The 25201-nt window shown below is 34.1% G+C and overlaps 1 protein-coding gene and 1 non-coding gene across 2 annotated transcripts; both read right to left on the bottom strand.

The window, feature by feature from the left end:
• Window positions 1-1444: 1444 nt before the first annotated feature.
• On the bottom strand, window positions 1445-25184 carry LOC146534177 (uncharacterized). Its single transcript, XM_085194317.1, has 19 exons — window positions 24847-25184; window positions 20823-20966; window positions 20483-20607; window positions 19402-19577; window positions 18678-18808; window positions 16664-16863; window positions 15163-15348; window positions 14584-14723; window positions 14057-14208; window positions 13212-13387; window positions 12810-12976; window positions 11526-11668; window positions 10659-10916; window positions 6286-6469; window positions 4609-5018; window positions 4131-4300; window positions 3550-3659; window positions 2809-2923; window positions 1445-2569 (listed from the first exon to the last, which is right to left on the bottom strand). The coding sequence occupies exons 2-19, from the start codon at window positions 20962-20964 to the stop codon at window positions 2147-2149; spliced, it is 3408 nt and encodes a 1135-aa protein (XP_085050443.1). The 5' UTR covers window positions 20965-20966; window positions 24847-25184; the 3' UTR covers window positions 1445-2146.
• Window positions 12297-12370, bottom strand: TRNAS-ACU (transfer RNA serine (anticodon ACU)). The gene has a single exon. It is a non-coding gene; the product is annotated as a tRNA-Ser (tRNA).
• Window positions 25185-25201: the final 17 nt, after the last annotated feature.

Genomic DNA, 25201 nt, shown 5'->3' with positions numbered 1-25201 from the left:
TAAATCAGATTATATTACAGTACTGTAATTATAAAATATTCAATCTTAAATAATATTTTTAAATATAAAACCCCAAATAATGACACTTTAAACATAAAAATGTACTGTATTCCTATCCTATTCCTAGTCCTATTACTTTGAAACATGTCCTCCAATAATAGACTTTATCATACATCTTCCTTGTACAGGCAGTACACATATCATGTGGAATGTAAACAAACATGTGGAAAATGAACCCAAAGTCACATCTCAATTAAAATTCCCGCAACTGAGCAATAGCTATGAGAAACAAATTAAATATTGGATAATAATTAATCGTTGTATAAATAAGCTGTCAGTGATATTTCTAATTTAAGCTTGTAACAACACGGTTCGCTGAAATTTATAATGAAAGTAAATTTGCTGAGAGCGCGAAGATCTGATACTGGGTAAATATACTACGGTGGCGTAAGTTTGTTAAGTTTAAGTTAGATTATTATTTTAATTTTATAATTATATTTTTTTATAGCTTCATGCTGTATCCCGCACATAGCAGGATAGGCAGAGGTGAACCTGAAATCTATTTTTAAGACACTCCGATATCGTTAATATGCGGTTCTCAACTTTCCGCCGTATTCTCTAGGCATTGTGTGTTGAGAGGCGGAACTCAACGCCGCACTTTGCCTAGTTACAAGAGCGAAGAAAATGAAAATATTTAATATTTAATGTCCTCGAGGTGGAATCAAACCCACAACTCGTTGGGGTTACAGTCGCACGATTGTGCTCCTGCGCCACGACAAGCCTCTAAACTATATTTTTAAAGGAAAAAAATAAATTTTCGTTTAAAAAAAACTGGAACACTGTGTTTTCCATATTATTAACATGATAGGTAGAGGTTTCTCAGAGTTAAGACACTCCATTGCCAGATTTTACTATTTGTAGTCGAAAATAAATATGCCATACATACATATTACATACACACATTCATTAGTAACATTTCCCTACAATAATATTCAAATGTAAAGAACTTCGAGTGTTATAATTGGAGCGGAGATTCATTAGACACCCCTACTCCCCAGTAAAGGGGTTATAAGGGGTTTTTAGAAAGGTTACGTTTATATATCAAAATGTAGCTTTTTGCTTATATTTTTTTAACTTCATGTTCCATCTTGCAGAGCAAGGTTAGGCACAGGGAAACTGGGAACTTAATATTAAGACAATCCGTTCCCCTCTTTCTGCCGTATACTTGAGCAATGCGTGTTGAGTAGTGGAACTCAACGCCGTGCTTTACCTTGTTAGCTAAAATAAGTAGAAAATAATCTAATGTATTCATATTATATATTAAATCTTCAATTAAATAAATAAACAAATAATATAATATTAATAAATCACTATAAAAACAAGTGATAACATTTTTCATATAATTTATACAGGAATATGATGCAACGAATAAAACAAAAGAACATTAAAGGTTAGAACTTTTATTAATATAACAATCGTTTTTTTACAACAATAAAATTACCCGTGACATTTAGAAAGTGATATATTATATGGCTTATTCGGTGCAACAATGACGTAATTGCACTTATTTTTGGTTTAACTGAACAAAAACAATAAAAATAATTTATTTTACAAAAACAATAAAATGTGTATTTTTAAGTCTTATTCCACATTTAGAAAAAAAAATACTTTTTGTAGAAAATGTAAAATACCCTTGCCTTAGTTAAAACATATCATAATGTATAATTTAAAAAAAAAACCAAAAAATAGGCTTGTAGAGCCTTAAATCGAATGGTTTACTAGTAGCCTCTGAAGAGTTCCACTATTCAGGTCTTGGTTGCATCATCACATGAGCTAGTCGATACCATACCATATTGTATTATCACCTAAGCTACGTACTTACTACCAAGTTTCTTTCTCAACACAATTATTACGAGTATATCAAATTCAATTTTTAAGATATTACATAGTTTAAAAACCTAATAAAAACTTGTTAAAAAGGAATACTACTACCAATATACTTGATGGGGTAGTATGGGTTAGTGACCTGGCCACTTGGACCGTAAACAGGAGGCGGGGGTTCAAATATCATTACGAAGATTTTTGTAAGAGCTTTCTTAAAAAAGTATTTGTGTTATTTAACGCGCGAGAGTACAACCCTATACCCTCAATCTACAGTAATCCTACTGAGCCTATACGAGTCGCCCACAACATTGTTACTTTGTCTTTGAAAGAAATTCTTCGCTTCCAAACCAGTTTCACCAGTAGTTTCATTAATAGCGGTCGCCACATCATTAGTTTTACCATTCCTACGTCCTAAAGTTAAATTATATCTAGAAACTTCAATTCCTACATTTCTAGAAATTTCTATTCCTATATTTCTAGAACTAAAGCTCCTGCCTAAGCTTTTGGTGCGCTTAACGCTGAATTTATTTTTAGGCATTTTTATATCGTTTATAGGATTTATAATACCAGTGCATTGATTTCGGACATTGTGGATCGTTAATTTGGAAGACATGAGCTCTAGCTGTCTCATATGAGTCTCCATTATTTGGAGTCGGGATGGATCGTATGTGGAATGACGTTTTTGCTGAAAAAAATATATTTTTTTCATTCCTGTTAAAGTATTTGTAAATAAATATTATTTGAGGCCGTCGTGGCCCGGTGGAACAAAGGTGTGACTGTAAAAGCGACGGTTGTGGATCCGATCCCCTCTCGTAGGAGGGTGAAATATTTAATATTTGTTATTTTCTCGCTTTATTTTCTCCCTATCCTGCTGCACGTTCCTGCTATTTGTTATCCCAATTAATAAAATAAACCAATAATTACCAATTCCTTATTCCTGGGCAAGGGTGGTGGTTGTGGAGCTTCATCCCCGGATACGTAGTCTGGTGGCTTCGCCCTGTAGCGCTGAGTGCCTTCTATTGTTGGAAGTTTCCATGTGCTAAGTAATTGTGAGATAACAAATACTTATAGAAGTATTTTTAATGTACAGTACGATCGACAAGTCGTGGCCGCCCTGAACCTAGCTTTTTTGAACTATTGTGCATTGTACACTCGGGTAGAAAATAATCCAACTGCAGCTAACTTCAAATCGACCACAACTCGTCAACCGTACTGTATAAAGTAAATTGTCATTACTGTCAAGGAACATTTCGATACTGGACAGTACTGGCAAGGATAGGTAGTAAATGATATATTATGACTATATGATGATGATTTTTTCGTCTTTCTTCAGCTTTACGTTCTAAAATGGATGATCTCTGAGTACGTCTCTCTCATCCACTGTCCCCGACCCGCATATGCCTTCATAAATCAGTGATAATGACTTTACTTTTTTACTTTCTGTCCATTTCAGAGACGGCGCATGTTTGATATGGTGAGATAAGATTGCGCACTGTGTCTGGAAAACCAAGTCCAATAATATTTTTAAAATGAAAAGGGATATATTTTAGAAAATCGCGGGTACAGTCACGAAACAAACATATATACAAACGTTTATTATACGCAGGAATCAAACCCAAAGCCTTCAACTCATCAATCATTCGCAAACAGTAACAGTAAACTCACTGATTATCTCGTTCAGCGGATCTCGCTCTAGATGCTTTAGCAAGACGATGTAAAGCGAATAGCGCCCCTTCCTCTGCCACTCCAACCCACGCGCATTGTTCCTGCAAAACCTGTTACACAAACATAGGGGTTCAAATCAAAAAAAGGTTCAAAGTTTTTATGTTTGTATTTTAAAAATCTATAGAATCAAACCTATCACACTCTAATATTGTAGTAAAAAGATAAAGAGTAAATAAACATAATCTCCTCCGCTACCTCTACCTACGTGCCTAGCTCTTATAAGACCTCTTACCGAAATGTACTAGATTCATATTTTTTAAGAACACAAGTTGGATTTTGATTTAAATTTTTAGTATAATAGAATTATTACAAAACAACCATTGAATAAAATTTAATTAAGTACTTGCTCTAGAGATGTAAAAAAAAATGGCAATTGCAACGCCAAGCGCTCGCCTTTGTTACAAAATTAATCCAAACCCAAGTCTCCCAAACCTAATCTCGCATCTCTCTCATCATCGCATATTATAAGAGTTAGTCATCTATCGGGTATTAAGAGAAAGCTAAAAACAAACTTTACTTACAGTAAACTTGCCCCGTTGCAACAAAGTGACTACCAAGTCTCCCAAGCACAGATGCAATCCTCCACCCTTGTGTGCTGTGTGTGTGTTCAGAGGCACCCCGTACAGCGACAGCACCCACTCGTCTTGTGACGTCCACGTGTCTTCTACATCTGATGTTGCTGATTCATCTACTAATAGGAGAAATTAATAGTGACTTAGTACTCTATCCTCTATTCTCTTTGAACTACATGTGAATCTAATGCGAAAATCTTAAAAATTAGTAAGAAAATAAATTTGCTACTAAGTAACTCGCTGACTTAAATTTTCTAAGCTGACTTAGAACAATTACATGTTTAAAAAATAATGCAGGTCTCTTAGGTATAACACAAATACATTTATAATATTACAATTTTTTCATACATTTTTACAATTCATTAAAAAGTTCGAGCTCCGCAAACAATAGGTGGCATTGTGCTACAAATATGAAAAAGCGACTTACCACATACCCCATCTTTAACACCATTAATAAAGTCCAGCGTCTCCAAAATACTTGGTCTACTCAATATATCTTTATGTCTCATAGAAGACCCAGCAGACCGCGGTCTTTCCTTCACTTCCCGTATACTATCTACTGATTCCGTATACACTAAACTCTTCAAAGTATGATACTTCCGTCTCAAAGTCTTAACATCTGACTGATTTGTGATTGATATTTCTGGAAAGCCATGAGACGTGGCCGGTCTACTTCTACGAGATCGTCTTCTGACTTTTGGAAGGTCTATTGTATGAGTGTCAGAATTGGAAGGTATAACGTCAGGTTTTGTTGTGTTTCTCCAAAAATTACCGTTCTTAACGCTGTTTAATATATGCTCTGTGCTGTCATGTCGTGGAATCTGTTTTATATGTTGTCTGGAATAAGAAAATCCCCTTATAAAAAAAATCTTACCCTTACATTATTAAAGAAATCTATTAAAAGCGTATTTCAATGATAATCATGTTCAAATTTAATGTATGATCTTTGAAATGGTTGTAGATTAGAACCCAAATTAAAAAAAATTACAAGTTTCAAAAAAAGTAGTACACATACATTTCTTACACATATGTACTACTAAAACTATATACTAGTTAAAGCCAAAAATCCAAACATGTAACCAACTTAAGGTGAAACAAGAGACTCTACAATTCCGTTTGATGTTAGATCTTTGACAAGATAATAACAAAATCCCCAGTTGCTCAGAGGTCCGAGATAAACGCGTGCCTATCAAATAGTGGCCGATGCGGGCGGAATACTAATCGGCTTGTACGTAACTTACAAACTTTTGTTATAAAATTTTTAATAGCAAGGAGAATTAAGTCACTTCGTTCTATACTTTTATTGTATTTTTAACATTGCATATTTGATTACTAAACTTAACATCGGAGTATGTATATCTAGGCATATCGAAATTACTACATGACTCACAACTTACTTAAACAACATTTAAAAGAAAATGAAATAACATTATGGTGTCGTCGAATCGTTTGATAGTTTCCCTCGTTGCAGCATTAAAATCCTCTTTGATATACAGCGAGCGAATAATAAATTGCAATAGCAGTGTTTACTTCTATAAAATAGACTTCAATTTTCTAGCTTTACGTTATATCTTTAACAAGGTAAGCAGAGAGAAAGTAGTGGCAAAATATTATGTTCTTCCGTTTCCGTTTGAATCCGGGACATTGCGTCTTGAGTAGAGGACCTCAACGTCATATTTTGTCTGTCGCTTCAATTAACTAGCAGTTCCTGAGATATGCAAGTTCAGCCAAACAAACGCTTCAGCTTAATAATATTAATATAGACATTACAAGTTACAGTTTGTATCAGACGCAGGACAGGGTGCAATCTAAACTTGGCTGAAGTCTCTAACTCTCTGAGCGTTCACGGTAATTACATCAACGCAACAAAGCTTAATATGTTGTAATAGATTAACTTTGAGCATTGCTTAGTAGTAATGTTGAAATGCAGAGTTATTGATTAGTCAATTAGTCATCAATTATTTGTGTCTATTACTGTAAAATGCGAAAATCGAAATAATCGAAAAATGTTACAAAATTGATAGTTTTGAATAAATCGAATTATAACATACACAAAACATTCCCTATCCTTCTATATATATAAACGCGTACTAAATATACTCACTGTCCACTAAGCGCAGTATGAAACGCCGCCAGCACGCACCGCCTCGCCAGCCGCAGCTTGGCGGCCGCCTTGTCCCGCCTGCTCAGCGTGAGCACGCGCGTCCCGCAGCGCCCGCCGCGGGGGGGCAGCTGGACGGGATAGGATAGCGCTAGGCCGTCCCCAGTCGGGAATACTAGGCGGAAATCTGCCCATTCAAATACAAAATAGTACATGTCAATGTCAGTCATGAAATTAATACTTCTTTTCTAACTACGTGTTAACGTATAGAATTAGACATTCGCGTCATATGACTACCTTTATATGTATACTCGAATAAACGGCGTTAACACAAATATTGTAAAGCAACTTTACCAAACAAATTTCTGATTAAAAATTCATTTGATACGTTAAAGCAAAAGTACAAACAAAACTCCAACAACAAATTTTCATAAAATAAGACGTGATATCGAAAGTATGAAATTTCTGTTCTTTTGTTCAGGTTCACATTGTATCCCACATTTGACAGAGTAAGCCGAAGTAATAATAAAACAATTTCAAGACACCTCCTGCTTACTTTCCGCCACACTTTCGCGACATTGCACGTTGACTAGTGGAACTCAACGCCGCGCTTTCTCTTATTACCATTGCTAAGAAATGGAAATAATTCCCACTGAGTGTAAATCGAATTCACAACCATCACTCAACACCACTGCGCCACGACAACCTTATAAAATAATTTATTATGCCATATAAAATTACGCAATATTTATAAATAGCTTATTATAGTACATTTTTTATATTAATGTGATTATATAGCAATTGTATTTATTACTATCATTTCCTCGTCTAAGAACCTTTTATCAAAGAATGACCCCGCAGCCTGAAAGCTCTCTTGAACTTTCCGATCCCTGATTTCCCGGGGGCCAAATGAACTTAGTAAGTTAGACGACTTCCCTTTTTACAAACATATTTATTGGGTATTACATTGTTTTATATAGCTTATTAAAAAAGGATGTGTAAATAAACTATATAGCTACTTTTAAGGAATAAAGACGAGGGAAAAAACTTATTCTATTCCCGACCTTGAATTCGAGACAGTGTGTGTTGAATTGCGGTACTCAATACCGTACTTTTTTCTGGCCATAACAGAAAAATGAAAACAATTTATTGCTCCGAAATCAAACCCGCAAATATCGCCGTCAAGCTTTTACAGTCAAACATTGACCTACTACGCCACGATATCCTCGTATATGTACATACATAATATTTATTAATCCTTTCACATATCTCGCAATTGCTGGAGACAAGGCCTAATTATATTATTTTACTTATCTAAAATTAATAAGATGTATTTGGAATTAATCTAATTTCTATTTATATATTTTATATTATTAGGTATAATAACATATGTCCCGAAAAGTTGAATGACATGTGACGGGGGACCATAGTCCCGTTTAAGATTTGAACATACAACCATCACATTTAAACATTGGCAACAGCGTCACAATAGCGTTATAAGAAAAAAATGCATTTTCAATCGATAATGAAGAGTTAGACGGAATTTTTTTGAAACACCGTTCAGTTACAAGGGATTTACGAGTCATTGTCTTTTTTGGCTTAAGCAGTAGGTACATAGATGGTAAAATTCTAGAAGAGAAACTATCTTTATTTTAAGTTATTAGGCCAACTTGAAAGTGTAATAGCATTTTATTAAAATCACGAGGGCTATGGGTTTGCTTCCCATTTAGGAATAAGCGCACGTAATAGGTTTATAGAATTAATGATAATTAAATAATACATATATGATTGTTATCATAAATAATGTTTGTAATTGACATTTGACACTTGTCATTGATTTGTAGTTTGATACATCTGCCTATGATTTGCTGGCTGGTGATATAAAACAATGGAATTACGATAATATTTGACTTATAGGATTATTGAAAATGTATTATCCTCGGCGATCTTTATTATAAATGTTACAAGATTTATCATTATTATAATATTCAGTGAATCAACTATTATTGTAATTGCAAATGTGGTACGTATAGTACAGGTAAGTTATATGTATTTATCAGTATAAATAGTTTATGAATTAGCCCAGTAGCTGGAGCAGTGAAAGGCGAGTGTTGTTATAACGTAAAGGGATCCCTTAAGCCTACAATTGTGGTTACAAGTCCACGGCACTGCTCCAAGCTTCAGATCATTTAAAAGGTAACATAACGTTACTTATGGCTACCATCCGCTTCTGATGTTGGTTCGATACGACAATCCTATAATTCATTCAGACAATTATTGTATTTTATCACTATTTATATTATCTACTATCATGATTCTAACACACGCGATGTTTTAAATTGGGGCAGAAATTCTCAATATTAGATTCTCTCTACCGAGTCTGTTGTTTGGTAAAGAAATATACTAAAGTTAGCCGTATATCTATACATATTATAAAATTGTAGCTGATCGTGGCCTGTACATGGAAGATAAATGAGAAAATTTATTATTGCAGACAAAGAAATAAATTTAGTGTTGCGACTTGCTAGTATTTAATGGACTTTTTTTATTAGTATTAGAATAAAGCTTCCACAACAACAGATTTAGCTGTTTTAAATGCAGGTTAAGTTAGGTTAGCTATTTTTAAGTTCGTCCTGAACCTGAACGCAGAACGTCGCCCTACTGCGACGGGCGCAAAGGGTGATGGCCTTCAGAAATACGAGGGTATCTGGGTATGCGGGATACAAATAAATATATTTTTATGATATCAATATCTCTTCTTTTTCTAAAACATCTTGTCCAAAACGCTATCAATTTTTAACCAAAGTACTTTGAGCTATCGGTTTCGTTAACATCCTTTAAAAAGTAACAATCAAAGACCAAATTATAATGGCCGTATTAAATTTGTAAGCCATACCTTAAAGTCACGTTGAAACCAATTTTTAATCTTAATGGGATTTCATTCTATATTTTTTTGTTTTGTCCTAAGTAGTATTTTTTATATGTAATTTTTATTTAAAACAAATATTTTGTACCATCTCCACTCTTATTTTATTTTTTTTGGTTTATGCTATAATTGGCACATAGCGGGGTAAGCAGAGGGAACTTGAGGACCTAACGTTAAGATATTCTGTTCCCTTAATGCCGAGCTGCACGCTACTAGAGCTAGGAAATAAAAATATTTATAAATGTTAATTTTAATTAGTTTAATTATTTTATTTTATATTATTTGTACTATTACGATAAAAGCTTATTTTTATATTATATAAGTAACAGCTATTGAAATAAACTGGAACATCATTATGACTTTTTCAAGAATATATCGAGATTTGGCTGGCCTCATCATCTCTACTATAATACTTCCGGTACCAAATTTAAGTATAACCATTCGGCTAAATGGGGCTCGAACCCACGACCAGTACAGGCTTAAACAATTTAAGAAACATTACCAGCAAACCATCTTTTATTAACGTTTTATTATATTAGTATAGCAAAAATCTAATATTTATTACGTCAACGTATTTCAATAGGGAGTATTGATGAACGCAATATTCGAGTATATTTGCTTGGAGGGAAACATATTACATAATTTTGATAGATCTTCCTGTTTGTTTGATTGTATATAAGAGAAGAGTAGTAGGTTCGTTTTCAGTATAGGGTTTGTTGAGTTATTTTTGTCTGAAGTTTATTCGGCTTCGTGTAATTTGTTTTTTTTTAGCTTCAGGCTGTATCTCGGGCATGGTAAAGATAACCAGAAAACCTAGTGTTAAAACACTCCGCTCTGACCATGCTGACATTTTTAATATTCAAATTTATTTATATTCAACTTAAAATCATTCTTAATTCAAATGAGAAACTATATATTGCATGTTAGTGAAAATTGAAAAAAAAAAAATTGAAAATGAAAAAATATTGCACATTTACTTCAACTCTTTAAAATATTATAAAATAATTGAAGCTTTACGAAAAATATAGTGCTCTTGTGTATAATAATTGACTATGAAAAGTTCTGAACGTAGGTCGTTCATTATTATTAGTTATATTATGTAAATTAATATCGAATGCACCGTGTGGTGGTACACGGTTTTACCCGCTTAGATTGATTGTACACTTTACATAAAATGTAGCCTATGTGAAATTCTAATGCTATATTTTTATTACTGTGAAATTGAAACAAACATCCATACTCATGTACTTTCACATACGTAATGTATTAGTTGGAAGTAAGATTTTGCATTTTTCTTAAATAGAAGTATAAATAGGGGAAGTCGATAAAATACAGTTGCTTTCCAACCAATTACAATATATTAAGGCATGGAGTGACGGAATTTTGGCGAAACTCCGCATTATATGTTATCTTATCTTATTTTACATAAATTCAAAGAAAAAAAACTCACCAACATATCGATATCTATCCACCAAATCAACTAAATTCTTCGCCCACGCCATCTTTCTAGAAGCTTCTAATAAACCAAGACAAGGGTCCATGCCCTCATGTACTTTCAAACAAAATTCTTCTAAGCCCTCAAATTCTGTGGAATACTTTTTAGAATCAAAATCATCTAAGAAATAGTAATTCTCTTGAGCTGTTATTTGTAAATCGTTTAAAAATGGCTTCAAAACTGGTCCGAGATATTTTTTGTCTTCTTTTGCACCTAGAAATGTACAGCTGGTTAAATTCAGGTATAAAATCATTTTTTTTTACTTTACACTTTATCCCACATACACCAATGTAGGCAGAGGGAACCTACTTTTAAGATATTTCGTTCCCTACGTGCTGCCCAATTTTGAGGACATTACTTGTTGAGTGGTAACTCAACGCCGTGCCTTGTCAACAAACGCGATTAAATTGTAATATAATCATTGCCCGAATAGGGATTGAATCCAAAACAACCTGTCCCATTACTATTTCAAATATGACAAATTCTTAAAAATTATAATTAAAAAACCCTAGCTCTTATATCTACACATATCAAAGACCCTCGTTAACCATAATAACACTTAACTATATCACTGACAATACCTTGTTATCTTAAAATATAATTTTCACCTTAATTAAGCTGAAACCGACATTTACTATAAATAATTACAGGGCAATGTTATTGTTATTTATTTTGTAATTATAATGTCTATAGGAGCTTAATTAGGGGTTCAAAGTTCGATTTTCGGAGGTGAATTATTTGTATAGGCGTTATTAGATAAACTACTACAAAAATTTGAGGAAATGAAGCGAATGCGATTTACATAAACTCGAACTCACTTACCTCTATATAGCCAATGTAGAACACTCTTCATGACACCAGTATCGTCATCTTCTGATGTGAGCTCAGTGTCTCGTCTCACTGCATCGATAAGACAAGAGGAAGACGCGTCGTAATAATCACGTAACTTATGCCATTTTTTACTCCTTATTGAAAAAAAAATTCAAATAATAAATGCAATAAAATAAATACAAAAAAATATATATTAAAGTATTATTTTTTAGCTTTTATTATATTTCACGGCATCATTACTGTGTTTTGAAAATGTATATCAGTATAATAAATTCAGTTTCACAATTTCGATTATTGAAATGAAAAAAAAGTAATTTCGTAGTTTTAGAAGACGAAACTATGAAAGCTATGCACGCCGTTTTTCAAAAAAAAAATCAAAATGAAAAAATCATTACTTAAATTCCAATTTACGTCATAATCAAAGACAAAAATTTAAAACACAAAGGCAGTAAAATTCTATATTTACTTGTACTTCTACTTTACAAGTCATAAACAAAAAGAATAAATCCTTAATTTGAATTATTTCAATCGTCTAAGTCACACAGTCTAAATAAAAAAAAGTGAATCCCTAACTTCTAAACTTAAGAGAAAATGAAAAGAAAAAGACAACAAAAATCTGACTTTAACAATTAGGCACGTCGCTGCCTGCCCGTCGTTGTATAAAAATAAATAATCAAGTGTAATGACAAATGAAGCTAATTTTTTTATATTTTACAACCAAAAAATAAAAAACAAAACCATTGTGCATTGCTAGCTTTTGAGAGGCCCCGGCGAGATTCGAACTCGCGATCTCCTATTTAGTAGACAGACGCTTTAAACAACTAAGCCACAGCGCCTACACTAACGAAGGCCCTATCTTATACCTTTGTATTAAATTTTAACGGTAACCGCGGCGGAGGGAACCTAGTGCTAAGACACTCGATTCCAGATATTGCGTGCTTAATGGCACATCATAATACCACGTTTTATCAAAATTATAGAATTAAAACATTTTACGATATTTTAGTGTAATTTCTCATAAATTGCAAACTTGTAAGCTAAATTACTACATTTAAAATTAATAATAAGCTATTACATTTTGGCCGTCGTAAGACAGCGTTAAACTACAAACCACGCGGGCGAAGATTATATGGAAAAGAATTATTTTCATTTCCTCGGTCTGGTAACAAAACAAACGCAGCTATGACTTCCGCCACTCAACACGCGTTAACACTAAGTTACTTCTTCCTTGCAATATGCGGGATACGGCGTGAAATTCAATAAAACAATATTTACCTATAGCTGCTAAGTTCCTTATCTTCCCCTAGTGTTTGGTGGAGGTTGTGGAGGTATATATCGCGGGCCTGGTCCAGCATGATGGCCAAAATGTGGATCAGATCCTCTATGTGTTCGTGTTGAGAGGTTGCTTGGATGAGATTAGTGCGGAAGGTGTTCTGGTTTTCCTGGAAATTAAGGTATTAGGAATATAATATTTATCTAAAGTTATGTGTGAAACAAGTAAAATTAAAATAAAACATATTAAAAATGCTTATCTTTTCAAGTACACATGTTTTCTTATCGATTAACGACATATTAGCAGCTATATTACTGTAAAGTTTTATCTAAATCCGTTCAGTAGTTTATGCAAACTATCATATTTATAATATTGTGTAGGATGTTTAAAATAATCACACTTACGTAACTAATCATATTCTTGCAATGCAACAGTTCTTTGGTGACTCTGCTCAAATACCCCAAAGGCCTCCCCGTGAGGCTCCCCGGCTTCACGTTTGAGGCCTCCCATTTGCAAAACAAAGCCCCCTCTAACTTCTCCGATGGGGACGAGGGGATGTCCTCCGCAACTGCGAATAGAACTTTGTAATATGTTATACTTTATAGCATTTGGTATATTTTGTGTAAATTTTAAAGGGTCTCTTTAGTTATGTATATAGAGGAGAATTTTTAATTCGTACATCTTAACGTCCAGCCAAATTAAGAGAAACCAAATTAAGAATTACTTATAGGTCCGGACTGTTAATCCTCATAAACTATTGGGCTTGTTTATTTTCTGTTTAGTTTTACGCAGTCGGGGTTTTTGTTTATTTTAATATTTTTTTATTTTATTAACATAAAGATAATTATAGTTTTTATTTTCACCTATTTATCTTACTATTCAATTAAATGTTAGGGTTGCTGATCCGAAATACGCGAGAGATATTACGTACGTTTAATGCAGTGACGATACAACATAATAGAACCCCGTGCGACTGTAAACGCGACAAGTTGTGGGTTGATTTCAACTTGACGAAATTATATATTTAATATTTTCATTTCCTCTCCTCTGGTAACAAGGCAAAGCGCGGCGTTGAGTTCCATCACTTAACAAGCTACACCTTTAGAATTTGGCGGAAAGTGGAGAATGGAAGGGTCTTAATGGGAACAGAGTGTCTTAAAAAATTAGGTTGCCAGGTTCCCTCTGGCCCGCTAAGCGGGATAAAGCCTGAAACTCAAAAATAATAGTACTCAACAAATAAACAACAAACCGGCAATCCTCTGTAAATACAACAAGCAGTTTTTCACAGCCATCGCGTCTTCCGTCCACGAGCAATGGCGCGAACCGCGTCTCACTAAAGTATTACGGTCGGTTGCGTATACGAATCCTGTGGGGCCTCCTACTTCACATATGTGGAGAATACTGGAGGAAATGGTTATTAATCAAAAGACAAATATAATTAAAATCAATGTGTAGTTTTAAATAACTCTGGCTGACTATAATCACGATAGTTCGATTCCCACTCGAAAGGATGATTTTAATTAAATTATTTTAATTTCCTACTCTGGTAAACAAAGTGCGGCGTTGCATTTCGCCACTCAATACGCCATCTCTCTACCAAAGCGATCGAGAATTGGAAATGAGAGAGATTAGGAATCGAACCTGCAACCGTCGCGCTTACAGTCTCACCCTTCTGCTACCAGGCTTCGACGTTAACGTCGTCAGTTTTGCGTTATTTTATACTTTCTACCAAATACATAACACTCATATATGAATAATAAATAAAACAACACTAACTTATCCAATACAACCAACAAATGATGGGCGACATGTACGGACCCACAGAAGCGAGCGGCGTTACGATACATGGCAATTCTCTCCAAGCGCTTCCTGAAGGCGCACCAGGCCATATACCGACTTAATAGCTGAGCTGAACCCTAAAACAATTTACTTTATATAAGTTTATAGAGTTTTATACATCCAAAAAAGGGGAACTCGTTTTTCGTTTCTTCGTCTGTCAAGACCATTTATCTCGAGATCACGTGAAGGGATCAAGCTGAAATTAACTATTTAGGTCTACGGTCCCTTGGAGCACAACAAAAATCAAGCTACTAAATCAACGTAATCAAAAGCTACGAGCGCTTATGCATCGTTTTATTACCACGTAATCTAAATTTATAAAGTACATACTTCATATGGTCTACAGTTATGAAAATTGGCAAGAAGTGAGACCTTATTATACAAATAAAGGTAAATATATTTTAATGAAAGAAATCATTAGGTATTATTTTATACAAAATAGCTACTTCATGCAAAATGAGTTCAAAATATTAAAATTATAATACCTAATATAAAAATGATAAAAAACCGACTTGCCTCAAAACATCCGTCCCTCATTTTATCAACCAAACTATTCAACGCCCCCGCGATCCTGCCCACAGGAGATCCATGGGCACAGTGGTTGTCTAACATTGCCTCTAAAGCAGGATGCCATAATTGCCAGGTGGTAGCGCGTTCACTTGACATTGATGTAGGGGGACCTATAGCGACTGCATAGTAACCCTAGAGGGTTGAATTATATTATAAGCATTTGGTAAAATCAAATCAAAGTCTGCAGCTTCATGCTGTATTTTGTAGGTATATATCAGGGTAGGCAGAGGAAATCTGGAGTGTTAAGACACTCCATACCCATTAGCGTATCTAGAAATATTTTCTGAGTGTGGCCTGGACTTTAGTATTGAACAGATATGTTCGTGTAAATGTTTTTCTTAAGTTTTCGGGGCAAATTTTGTTGTTAGTAAATTTTCTGAACCAGATCACCAGAGTCACCAGACTGTTCTGGGGTGGGTCACGGCCCACCCGGTTTCCCCCACGCCCATATCCGTACGTCGGTACCCCATGCACCGCTCAATTGTCCAGGCATTGCTTATTCAAAAGCGGCACTTAACGCCGCGGTTTGTGTTTACGCATCTTCTACCTATTCGTCATTGCAATCCTTCTAAATTCAAGACATTGCGTGGTTGATAAACACGACAAACTTGTCACTTAGACAAGTTGCCAAACTATACTAATCCTAACTTTATTAAACTAATCCTGAATTTTATTTTACTCTAGCCAAGTAGGGAAATGACAACAACAATTTAAACATTATCATTAATCCAAGTGGGATTTGAACTCACTTTAATAACATTTACAGTCACTGTGTCATTGCGCTACAATAGCTTCATACATAACTCAACTTTCAGGTCATAAACTTAAAGTTACTTTAAGTAATTAAGCGCCTACATGTAGGTACCGTCAGTTGTTAAAACTTTAAAATTTCCTATTAAATACGCCCACGCTCGAAATGATCACGTAACTCAGTGAAGCCCACAACATTGCTAAGAAACCCACGTGTAATAACCTAAATTCACAGACGAAATTACTGTTATAATACAGAATTAGTTTTTACATTAAAAATAAATAAATAATAAAAATACAAGGCAAACTTGCGTCTCGGGTCACCTAGCAGTAAGTGATCACCGCCGCCCACGACCACGTGCGCTGCAAGGTCGGCATTTTGAAGGTACCCAGGTCGTATTGACCTGGAAATACTGCCGCAGGCAATCCATTCCATTCCAACTTAAAGTTCCTACGAAACCGCACAGAAGTGGAGTGCCACGTATCCAGGTGGTGATGATACTTGAGTTTGGGACGTACTGTGCGATTAGAATATTCGGTAGGCAGGTATCAAGTCAAACAGTTTCCTAGAACACTCCCCATAATGCCATAGAGAACGCACAGTGACGAGACGTCCCTGCTAAAAGCTAAAGTCAAACCTCTGCCTACCTTGCTATATATGAGATACAACGTGTAGCTACAAATAAAAAAAACTTACACTCTGAGCAGCAGTGTAATGCAGCAAAGCCAAGGGATGTGTCAAAGGCACCCTCGTGGTGTAGGAATTGGGACTGCAACCCGCCACGTTTACTCCAAGCACCAGTTTAGCCTCGGCCTCGCCCGCCCCCACGCGCACCATCACCCACGACGCCCCTTCCACTATCGCTAGGCGGCGCTCCCTGCTGCCTTGATGGGATACTAAGGAAAAATGAAAATATAAATGTAATTGAACTACGACTGATGACGAATACACATAATAAAATAGTAACTGATCACTGTCTGTACGTGTACATGGAAAATAAATGAGAAAATATGTTATTGGAGGCATTTATCAATGTACATAATATAACTTAAAACGTTGTTTTTGTAATATTTAATTTTTATGTATATATACACTATAAATTCACAAACAGCTCAACCGTTTTAAATGTTGTTTTCACTATTGTACTTTGACACTGAACTTTCCTGAACATTAAATATTTATTATATTTAAATCGATCATAAATAAAATAGTATAATAAAGTATTTTGCTCACTTTCCCTACTTTCCACCAAATTCTGAAGGCATTGTATGTTAAGTGGGGGAACTCGAAGCCGCGCTTTTTTTCACCGCGGTCTAAAGCGAGAAAATTAAAATATTAAATATTTTATTTCATTAAGTGGCAATTGAACTATCAACCTGCTGCGTTTACACGCAGTAGTACTTGTAGCCCTGCGCCACGACAGGCCTCTATATAAATTCGAATTCAAAATATTCTTTATTCAAATAAACGATTACAAGCACTTTTGAATCGTCGAATGTACATGTCAACAAAAAGCTACCATCGGTTCGGAAAGCAGTTCTGCTGAGAAGAGCCGGCAAGAAACTCAACAGTTGCTCTTTTCAAAATCAATGGTACACTCTATTACATTTGCTGGCAGCTATCCTGCATTACATTCAATAGACATTAATTCCATACATGATATAAACAGACACGTAACATAAGTTACAATACGTACAGTATATATGCGATATAATATATTTCACATATAAATATGTAAATAAAATTAGGTATTATAAAACTTTGTATATTAAAACAAATCAAATTATAATGTAATGTGAAACTGTGATGTCGATGCAGTTAATGCAACAACTTTGAACTAGGGGCAGACAGGGAGAACGCGGTCAATTAATAATATAAACACAGAGAATAAAAATCTTCTGGAGTGGAGCACTAGGTCCCAAGGTTACCTCAGCCTATCTGCTATGTGCAAGATACAGAGTGAAATATTTTTATATAGTAAATAGGTTTAGATAAAAGTTTGCAGTCTAATTCTATTCTATTCTAATAAAACTAATTCAGAAAACTGTAATTTTTAATTACTGGATATCGTTTCTTAAATATTCACATTTTATATAATAAAATATGAAAATTTAAGAGATTAAAATAATTTCGAATAACTCATTCCACTTATATAATTTACTTTAATATTTTCTTTATAACATTGTACAGTGTCCATTATAAGAGATATTTTAGTATTGTCCATTCTTTCTTAAATCCCTATATATTTCAAATATGACTATACCATGAAAAAATGGCCTATCGTAAAAAACTTAGAACCAATAAAAAATCTACTAAATCCAAATTAGTTTCACTAAACTTTTCCTCCCGCTGTTCGCAGTTGCCCCACTCACCCCTAACTTCATAACTGGGACATTTCGAGTTTTAAATGGATTTGTTAGCAAAGTTAGTTTTCAGCTCAGTTTAATTTACTGTTATAATATTTTGACTTTTGTAAATATGGCGAATAGGTTGAGAAAGTTAAATATGAAGTTGAGATATTTGCCTTTAGTTTAATACGTAAATTTTTTAATTTTGGTGTTAATTTTTATTTTAATGTTTATTTTTATTTAATTTTATGGTCATATTTCATATAAAATTCATAGAATAATAATAAAAAATCAATGTTTTTAGTTGAGGTACAGCCTGAAAGCACGGAGAAAAAAGAATAATATTTAAAATGAACACTTACCTCTCTCCAAGTAACAGTAGCTGTAAGGCCGCGCATGGGCGGCGGCGCGCGCGCTCAGTGCGCGGGAGCCGCCGCCGCGCGTCTGCGTACTGAGCGCGATTAATTCCACCCATTTTTCAATTATTTTGTCCCTTAAATATATACCAATATCGACATTTAGTAACTTTATATTATAATTATTATAAAAAAATTTTAAAGAAACGTATTACAGTTACACATTTGTAAAATATTTCCAATTATTCATTAAAAAGAAAAGCGTATTCTCTAGGTATTTAAAGTTACTTTCCTCTGGTACTAATTAAATTAATATTTTCCTTTATATTTAGCAAAAATAGGTAAAAATAAATAACAAAGTATTATTTAGAACTAGATTTTGCAAATAGTGTAGTTAATTGATACATATATTATTTGTGTATATTGTGTAAATGTAGATTATGGGTTGAAGACACAGGAAGCAAGCAGTCGTTAAGCACCGATAACGATTAATCATCAGTAAGTTGTTTCGAGTACCGTATATTCAAAAATGCGAAAGATAATGACAAAACTATTTAAATTAGTTACTAATTGTTTAAAATAGAAGCTGTCGTAGCGCAGTGACACAAGCGTTGTAGTCGTAGGTTCAACTCTCACTATACACTACAATATATAAAAAATGCTTTCATTCTCAAAAATAATATCAAACTTAAGACTATGCACCTATAGAATCAACAAAATTTAATTTTACCTGCATAGATATCCTGAAGGAGTAACAAATTCAGTCCATTTCTCCGCTTCACGTCCAGATAACTTGATTTTCCCATAACCAATTGGTCCTTCTTCTAATCGACAGTCGTCGTTATCAGAGTTCAGGGTTGGTAGAGAGTCTAAAGTCACTAAGTATTCTAGTGATCTGGATCGCATCTGATAAATTAAATTATTATTATTGAGATATTTCTCATATATTTCAAAGAGGACATAGAGTAAAACGTTTCCCTACTTCTATACATACATACATAAAAATCTTCTTTGACTGACTGAGTACTGACAACGCAAAAACGAATCTCTAAGAGTAGGTTTTTTAAAATTTGTACGGCATTTTCAATCTTACGTCTAAAAGTTCACAGATAGAAAGTTCTGCTGCAATAACAACTATGATTTCACCAGGTAAGTCAACCTTTTGCCAACTTTGGGAATATTTTCATAGTGTTTAGATTGCTTAACTTAACTTATTATATTTGTACACATCGCTGCCCAAATTAATAAGTCCTATTTACTTACTTAATTCAATGAATAATAGCCCTTGAAGTTTGAACAAACTAAATTTGTATAGTTGCTAGAAGTTAGTAAATGGATGAACATCGTTCATTAAACATACAATAGGTACACAAAAGTCCATCTTAAGACATAAAAGTCTTAGCTTAAACTTTATTGAACAGTTGATAAATAATTGAACGTTTTGATTACATGGTGCAACCGCAAGTGTATATGTATATGTGCGAAGAAATCGCATTCCAATTCAAATTTGTTTATAATAAAATTATATTCTGTTCGATCCAAGCTTGAAGAATGATTATAGTTAGTCCGTCCTCTTATTTCTATCTAGTATATTATTAAACAGATACTAAATAGATTATATATTAGACAGAATAAATGATATATTACATAAAAAGGCTCCAAAATGAACAAAAATAGATGAACATATGATGAACAACTAGATTTGACAAATCTTTCGTAAGTAGAAGTAGATATTTCCCCGGCTTACAAAATATTTGTAAAACCGAAAGAAAATTTAAATGAGTCCAAAAGTTACAAACAAACAAACAAACCTTCTTCTCTCTATGCAAAGCGATGAGATGACAGCATCTGAATCTTGGATCTCTTTGACCAGCTCCATCTACGATCCGTTGCACCAGGCTTTCCACCGCACATTCTTTTTCTATTGACATACGTCCTGTGTAAATCGTATTTAAATTAATTAAAATAATTATAGAAACTTCTACTAATATTTAGGAAGAATTCAAATTTACACACTTTTAATGCTCTACTTGAATGCTATGCAAATTAAAATTTTATAAAAATATATTTTACTTTAAAAGAACTTTATAGTTGATAATTAATAATTGAAAGTATAATTCTCATACATTAAAACATTAAGTATGTACCAACCATTCTGATCCTCTTCATACAGGGTGTCCACATAGGAGTTAAGAGATCGTACTTGCTGAGCTGAAAACCGTAACCCTGATGCAGAGAGACGTAAATCTGACCCTGGTGTGTCCACGGCCAGGACAGACCCTCCCGACCCCATAGCTAAAGTAAAATAAAAGAATATATACAGATTTATTTATTTACATCATTCCTCTTTCTCTACTCTCTAAGGAAATATATCTGTAGTACAAACATAATTAGATAAAATTGGAAATACAGTTTTCCTAAACATAGGAAATAATAATTATTAAATAATAAAGGTTTTCATAAATGACAATTATTCATAAATGAGAATATAGTTTTTTCATTTTCACGCTGTTCCCCGCAAATAGTACAGTAGGCAGAGAAAACCAAGTGTTAAGAATTCTGTTCCCTACTTTCCATCCATTTTTCGAGGCATTGCAGGCGGTACTCAACGACGCCAAATATAAATTTTGCCAAAATATTTTTGTGCAAGTATTGTTGTACGAGTATGCTACAATAGCTTCAAGATACACTGTTTTTCCCGCATACCAGCAGGAAAGAAGCTAATGACAAATCAGTCTAATTGCCCAATTTCACCGATCTATCCTACCAGAGTGCGTCATGACAAGTAATTTAAACATAAATAGCTCAAATTGAAATCGAACCCACAAACGTGGCGTTTACAGTCGGTGGTACAGCCCACTGCGCCACGTCAGCCATTTCTGATCGTGTATGTAAGATACCTTAAATGAAGTTATATTACTAAAGTTCAAATACATTTCTTTTTATTTCCTGGCTTTGGAAACAAGACAAATCGCAGGGTTGAGTTCCTCCACGCAATGTCTCAAAAATAAGACCGCACCCGACGAGTGTCTTAGTATTAAGTTCCCTCTGCCTATCCTGCCATATGAGAGACACATCGCGAAACTAAAACAGATATAAATAAAAGAATAATTAGCTACAATTGATCGATTATAAAACATCAATTATCCACGCCATCACACACCACACACAGCATGGGAGAAATCAAAGGCACTTGTTATGTCCAGCTCCCAACATCCGGCGGAACTCGTTCAGTCATTATGCGCTCCCCGGCCGCCGTGCGCAACGGCCGTGAATGATTGCGTTTATTTACATGATTACTTCTTTCAGAGTTCATACAAATATATGTTGGGATCATACAAAAAAGGTTTAGTAGTGCGTAAATTTGATTCAAGCTAATGTTTTTTCTTTTGTAAAATAAAATGTTATTGGGCGAAGATAGTTGTGAAAAATACGATAATAAACATCTTCCCGCATATAAGGCATGTAGGAGGGTAGGCGGAGGGCTTTTCGCCCCAGTATGAGACATGGCATGTTCTGTAGTTGAACTCGACGCGACACTATTATGAGAAATTAAAATAAATCATTCCCTGAATGGGAATCCAACCAACTACTATTGCGTTTACAGAGAAATACAATGTATACAAACAAACACTAAATAGATCTCTTAATTTAAATTAAATAAGTATGAGGTGAAGCGGCACAGCTTCTGATTGTAAACGCGACGGTCGTGGGCTTGAGTTCAACTCGGCAAATGAATTACTTTCATTTCCTCGCCCTGGTGGTAGCAGGGCGAAGCCTTCAGGTGCGCCAGTCACCACGCAACGTCTGGGAAATCAGCGGTGTGTGGAAAACGGAGTGACTTCACCCCCGCTATTTTCGGAATGAAGCGTGAAGATAAAGAAAATTAATACAGTTAAATATAGTAATTTTTAATATCACAATTGTTTTCAAAGAGGTGTCGATCATTTTCTTAAATTAGCGCTGTCTGATGTACGACATAATTATAAATAGATTAAATTAATTTACTTTCTTTGAATTCTAAGTATGTGGCCTTCGGACGTGCCTTATGAATATTTAGTATAATCTCGACAATGTCACGTAAAACAAAGAAGACACGAAGATGACAGAATGAATAAAAGAGTTGTTTATTCATTTATAAAAGTTTCCTGTTCATAGATAGAAAAATAACCAAATTGTTGAGACATTGTTGAGCGTCGCTTGCCTCATTACCAGAGTGAAAAAATAACATTAAACAATTCGTGCCCCCAATTTTATATCGTATTCACAACCGTCGCTTGTGCCCCTGCGCCACGACGGTAAATAAATAAATACTTCATAATTAAAAGCATTTTTTTCTATGCTCCAAGGAACCGTAGACCTGGATATTTAATTTATTTCACTTGATATTTCAGACAGACAGACAGACAGACAGTCTGACAGGGGGACAACAAAGTGATTCTATAAGAATTGGCTTCTTTTCGTTAAACGTATGGATCCCTAAAATAATCAGTTTCGTCCTGATCATGAAAATGTCGACAAAACTCAATCATCAACGATTGACCAGGCTGTACATTCATATAATAAAATGAGTACAATACACATCTATAATATTAGATATAATTATTTCTTATTAAACAACATACATCTAAGCTATTTTTATATCGCTTCGCTAGTTTTAAATTTAAAAAATGTAGATTTTCTAAACAAAAATCAGGTCAACGCGTATAGCTCAAGCACTTTTTTGCGAGTATTACTTAAGAACATAATAAACTCATGGGAAAACCAGTTCAAGGCGACGCCTTGTAAATGTGACAATGGTTAACTATTTATATTAACTTGGATAATTCTAACCTTCTGCCATTATAGTTTCAAATAAAAATAAATATCATGATGTTGACGAGTTAAAATAAGCAGCTTCACGCTATATCTCTTATAGCGGGGTAGATAGAGGGAAAGTGGTGTTAAAATAAGAAGACTCTTTCCCAATTTTCGAGGGGTGTTGAATTGTGGAACTTAACGCCGCGTTTTACCAGTCAAAATAAAAATAAGTATCTATTTTTTTGTTTTTCAATTTAAATCGATCTTTATTTTGAAAAAATGTTCTTTACTGTCTACACGTTTAAAATATATTTTCCTAAGTGACGGAATTTAATGATTAACGCCTACATTAGTTAACTACATAGAATCAGAGAACGCATATGTAGGAACGTACATAAAATAAAAGAAATACAAATCTAGAGACGCCTCAATATTATTAACCACTATTAACATTATTAAAGTTAAACATCGTGTAGGAACTAGCTATAGCATAGACTTTCTGACTGCAAGTACGACGGTTGTGGGTTTGATCCTCATTCGAGGGATTCATTGTCATTTCTCCTCTCAACACGTAGTGTCTCTAATCCGAGCGAAAAGTGAGGAACGGAGTGTTTTAATTCTCTCTAGTTAAAGTTCTCTATGTCTCACCCGCTAAGCTGATAAAAGCGTAAAGCTACCTTCTTACATACATAAATTTCCTTCGTGTTTTTCTATGATTACACCGTGTGCCGCTGTGCCTCGAGCGACTGCTTGACGGAACAGATAATGTTAATAATTAGAAGTTTTACCAAAATTGATGTAATTTTACCTTTAAAATCTTCAATTATCGTCAACATATACTTATCGCTAGTGCCTTACAATGTAGAAGGTCAAACCACTCGTGTGTGACGCTTGATTTGTCATCAAGAAGATAGAAGAAAAAAATTAAAACGAATTCGAAGCTACTTAACATAATTGAGTAATATTTTATAATTTAGTTCTTTTCTTATAGAACTATAGAATTATATAATGTAACTAAGGTTGTATAGTCTTTTTGGCGTATCCACGAGTATATTATTTGCTGGTTTAAGAATTTTTGAATAACAATATATAAACATATTATATTCGAAAATATATGCTTGTAAGTCTGACTTTAATTATCTTAGTATTTAAGACAGTTTCACGCTGTATCTCGCATACATCAGGGTAGGCAGAGGGAACCTAGTGCTAAGACACTCCGTTCTCCACTTTCCGCCGAATTTTTCGAGGCATTGCGTATTGAGTAAATATTTAAGTCACTGCCACTATATTTATTTTATTGATAAGTCAAAACAATTTATCAATATTAATTTAAAGTATATAAAAAGAATAATAATTAAAACAAAATGAAACTCACCTTTTAATAAAAATATAAAAAATCCATAAAAACGTACATCACAACAAAAACAATTGAAATTAAAAACCAAAAAATATTATAAAATAGATTGTAATTATATAAACTGTCAAAATTGCCGCCTTTTTCTTTTTTATTATTGATAGATTATATAAAGAGTCAGAATTGCCGCCCTTTTTTTCTTTTTTTTCACGCCAGCCGGCACAGACACTCGATCTAACAGCTCTCACTGACAAGTGTTTGGCGACTGGCGATGGCGTCTGACGGTGACGAGTGGTCGGAAGTACGGTTGATTGTAGTGTTTTGTACACAAATGGATACTATTGTGTGGTATTTCCGTTATTTTTCGTTATTTTTG

This window comes from Heliconius melpomene, chromosome 12 (genome assembly GCF_056956725.1).
Source record: "Heliconius melpomene rosina isolate 202511_hmr_F chromosome 12, ASM5695672v1, whole genome shotgun sequence".
NCBI lineage: Eukaryota > Metazoa > Arthropoda > Insecta > Lepidoptera > Nymphalidae > Heliconius > Heliconius melpomene.
The sequence above is the reverse complement of the archived record's forward strand: the minus strand, read 5'-3'. Positions and strand labels throughout refer to the sequence as shown.

Excerpts from the sequence above, each read along its gene's own strand:
- LOC146534177 (XM_085194317.1), bottom strand. The coding sequence starts at position 20,964 with ATGGGGTCGGGAGGGTCTGTCCTGGCCGTGGACACACCAGGGTCAGAT. Across the intron at positions 19,578-20,482 it reads CTTTGCATAGAGAGAAGAAG|ATGCGATCCAGATCACTAGA; the intron begins GTTTGTTTGTTT and ends TTAATTTATCAG. Across the intron at positions 13,388-14,056 it reads GTATTTACAGAGGATTGCCG|TTCTATTCGCAGTTGCGGAG; the intron begins GTTTGTTGTTTA and ends CATATTACAAAG.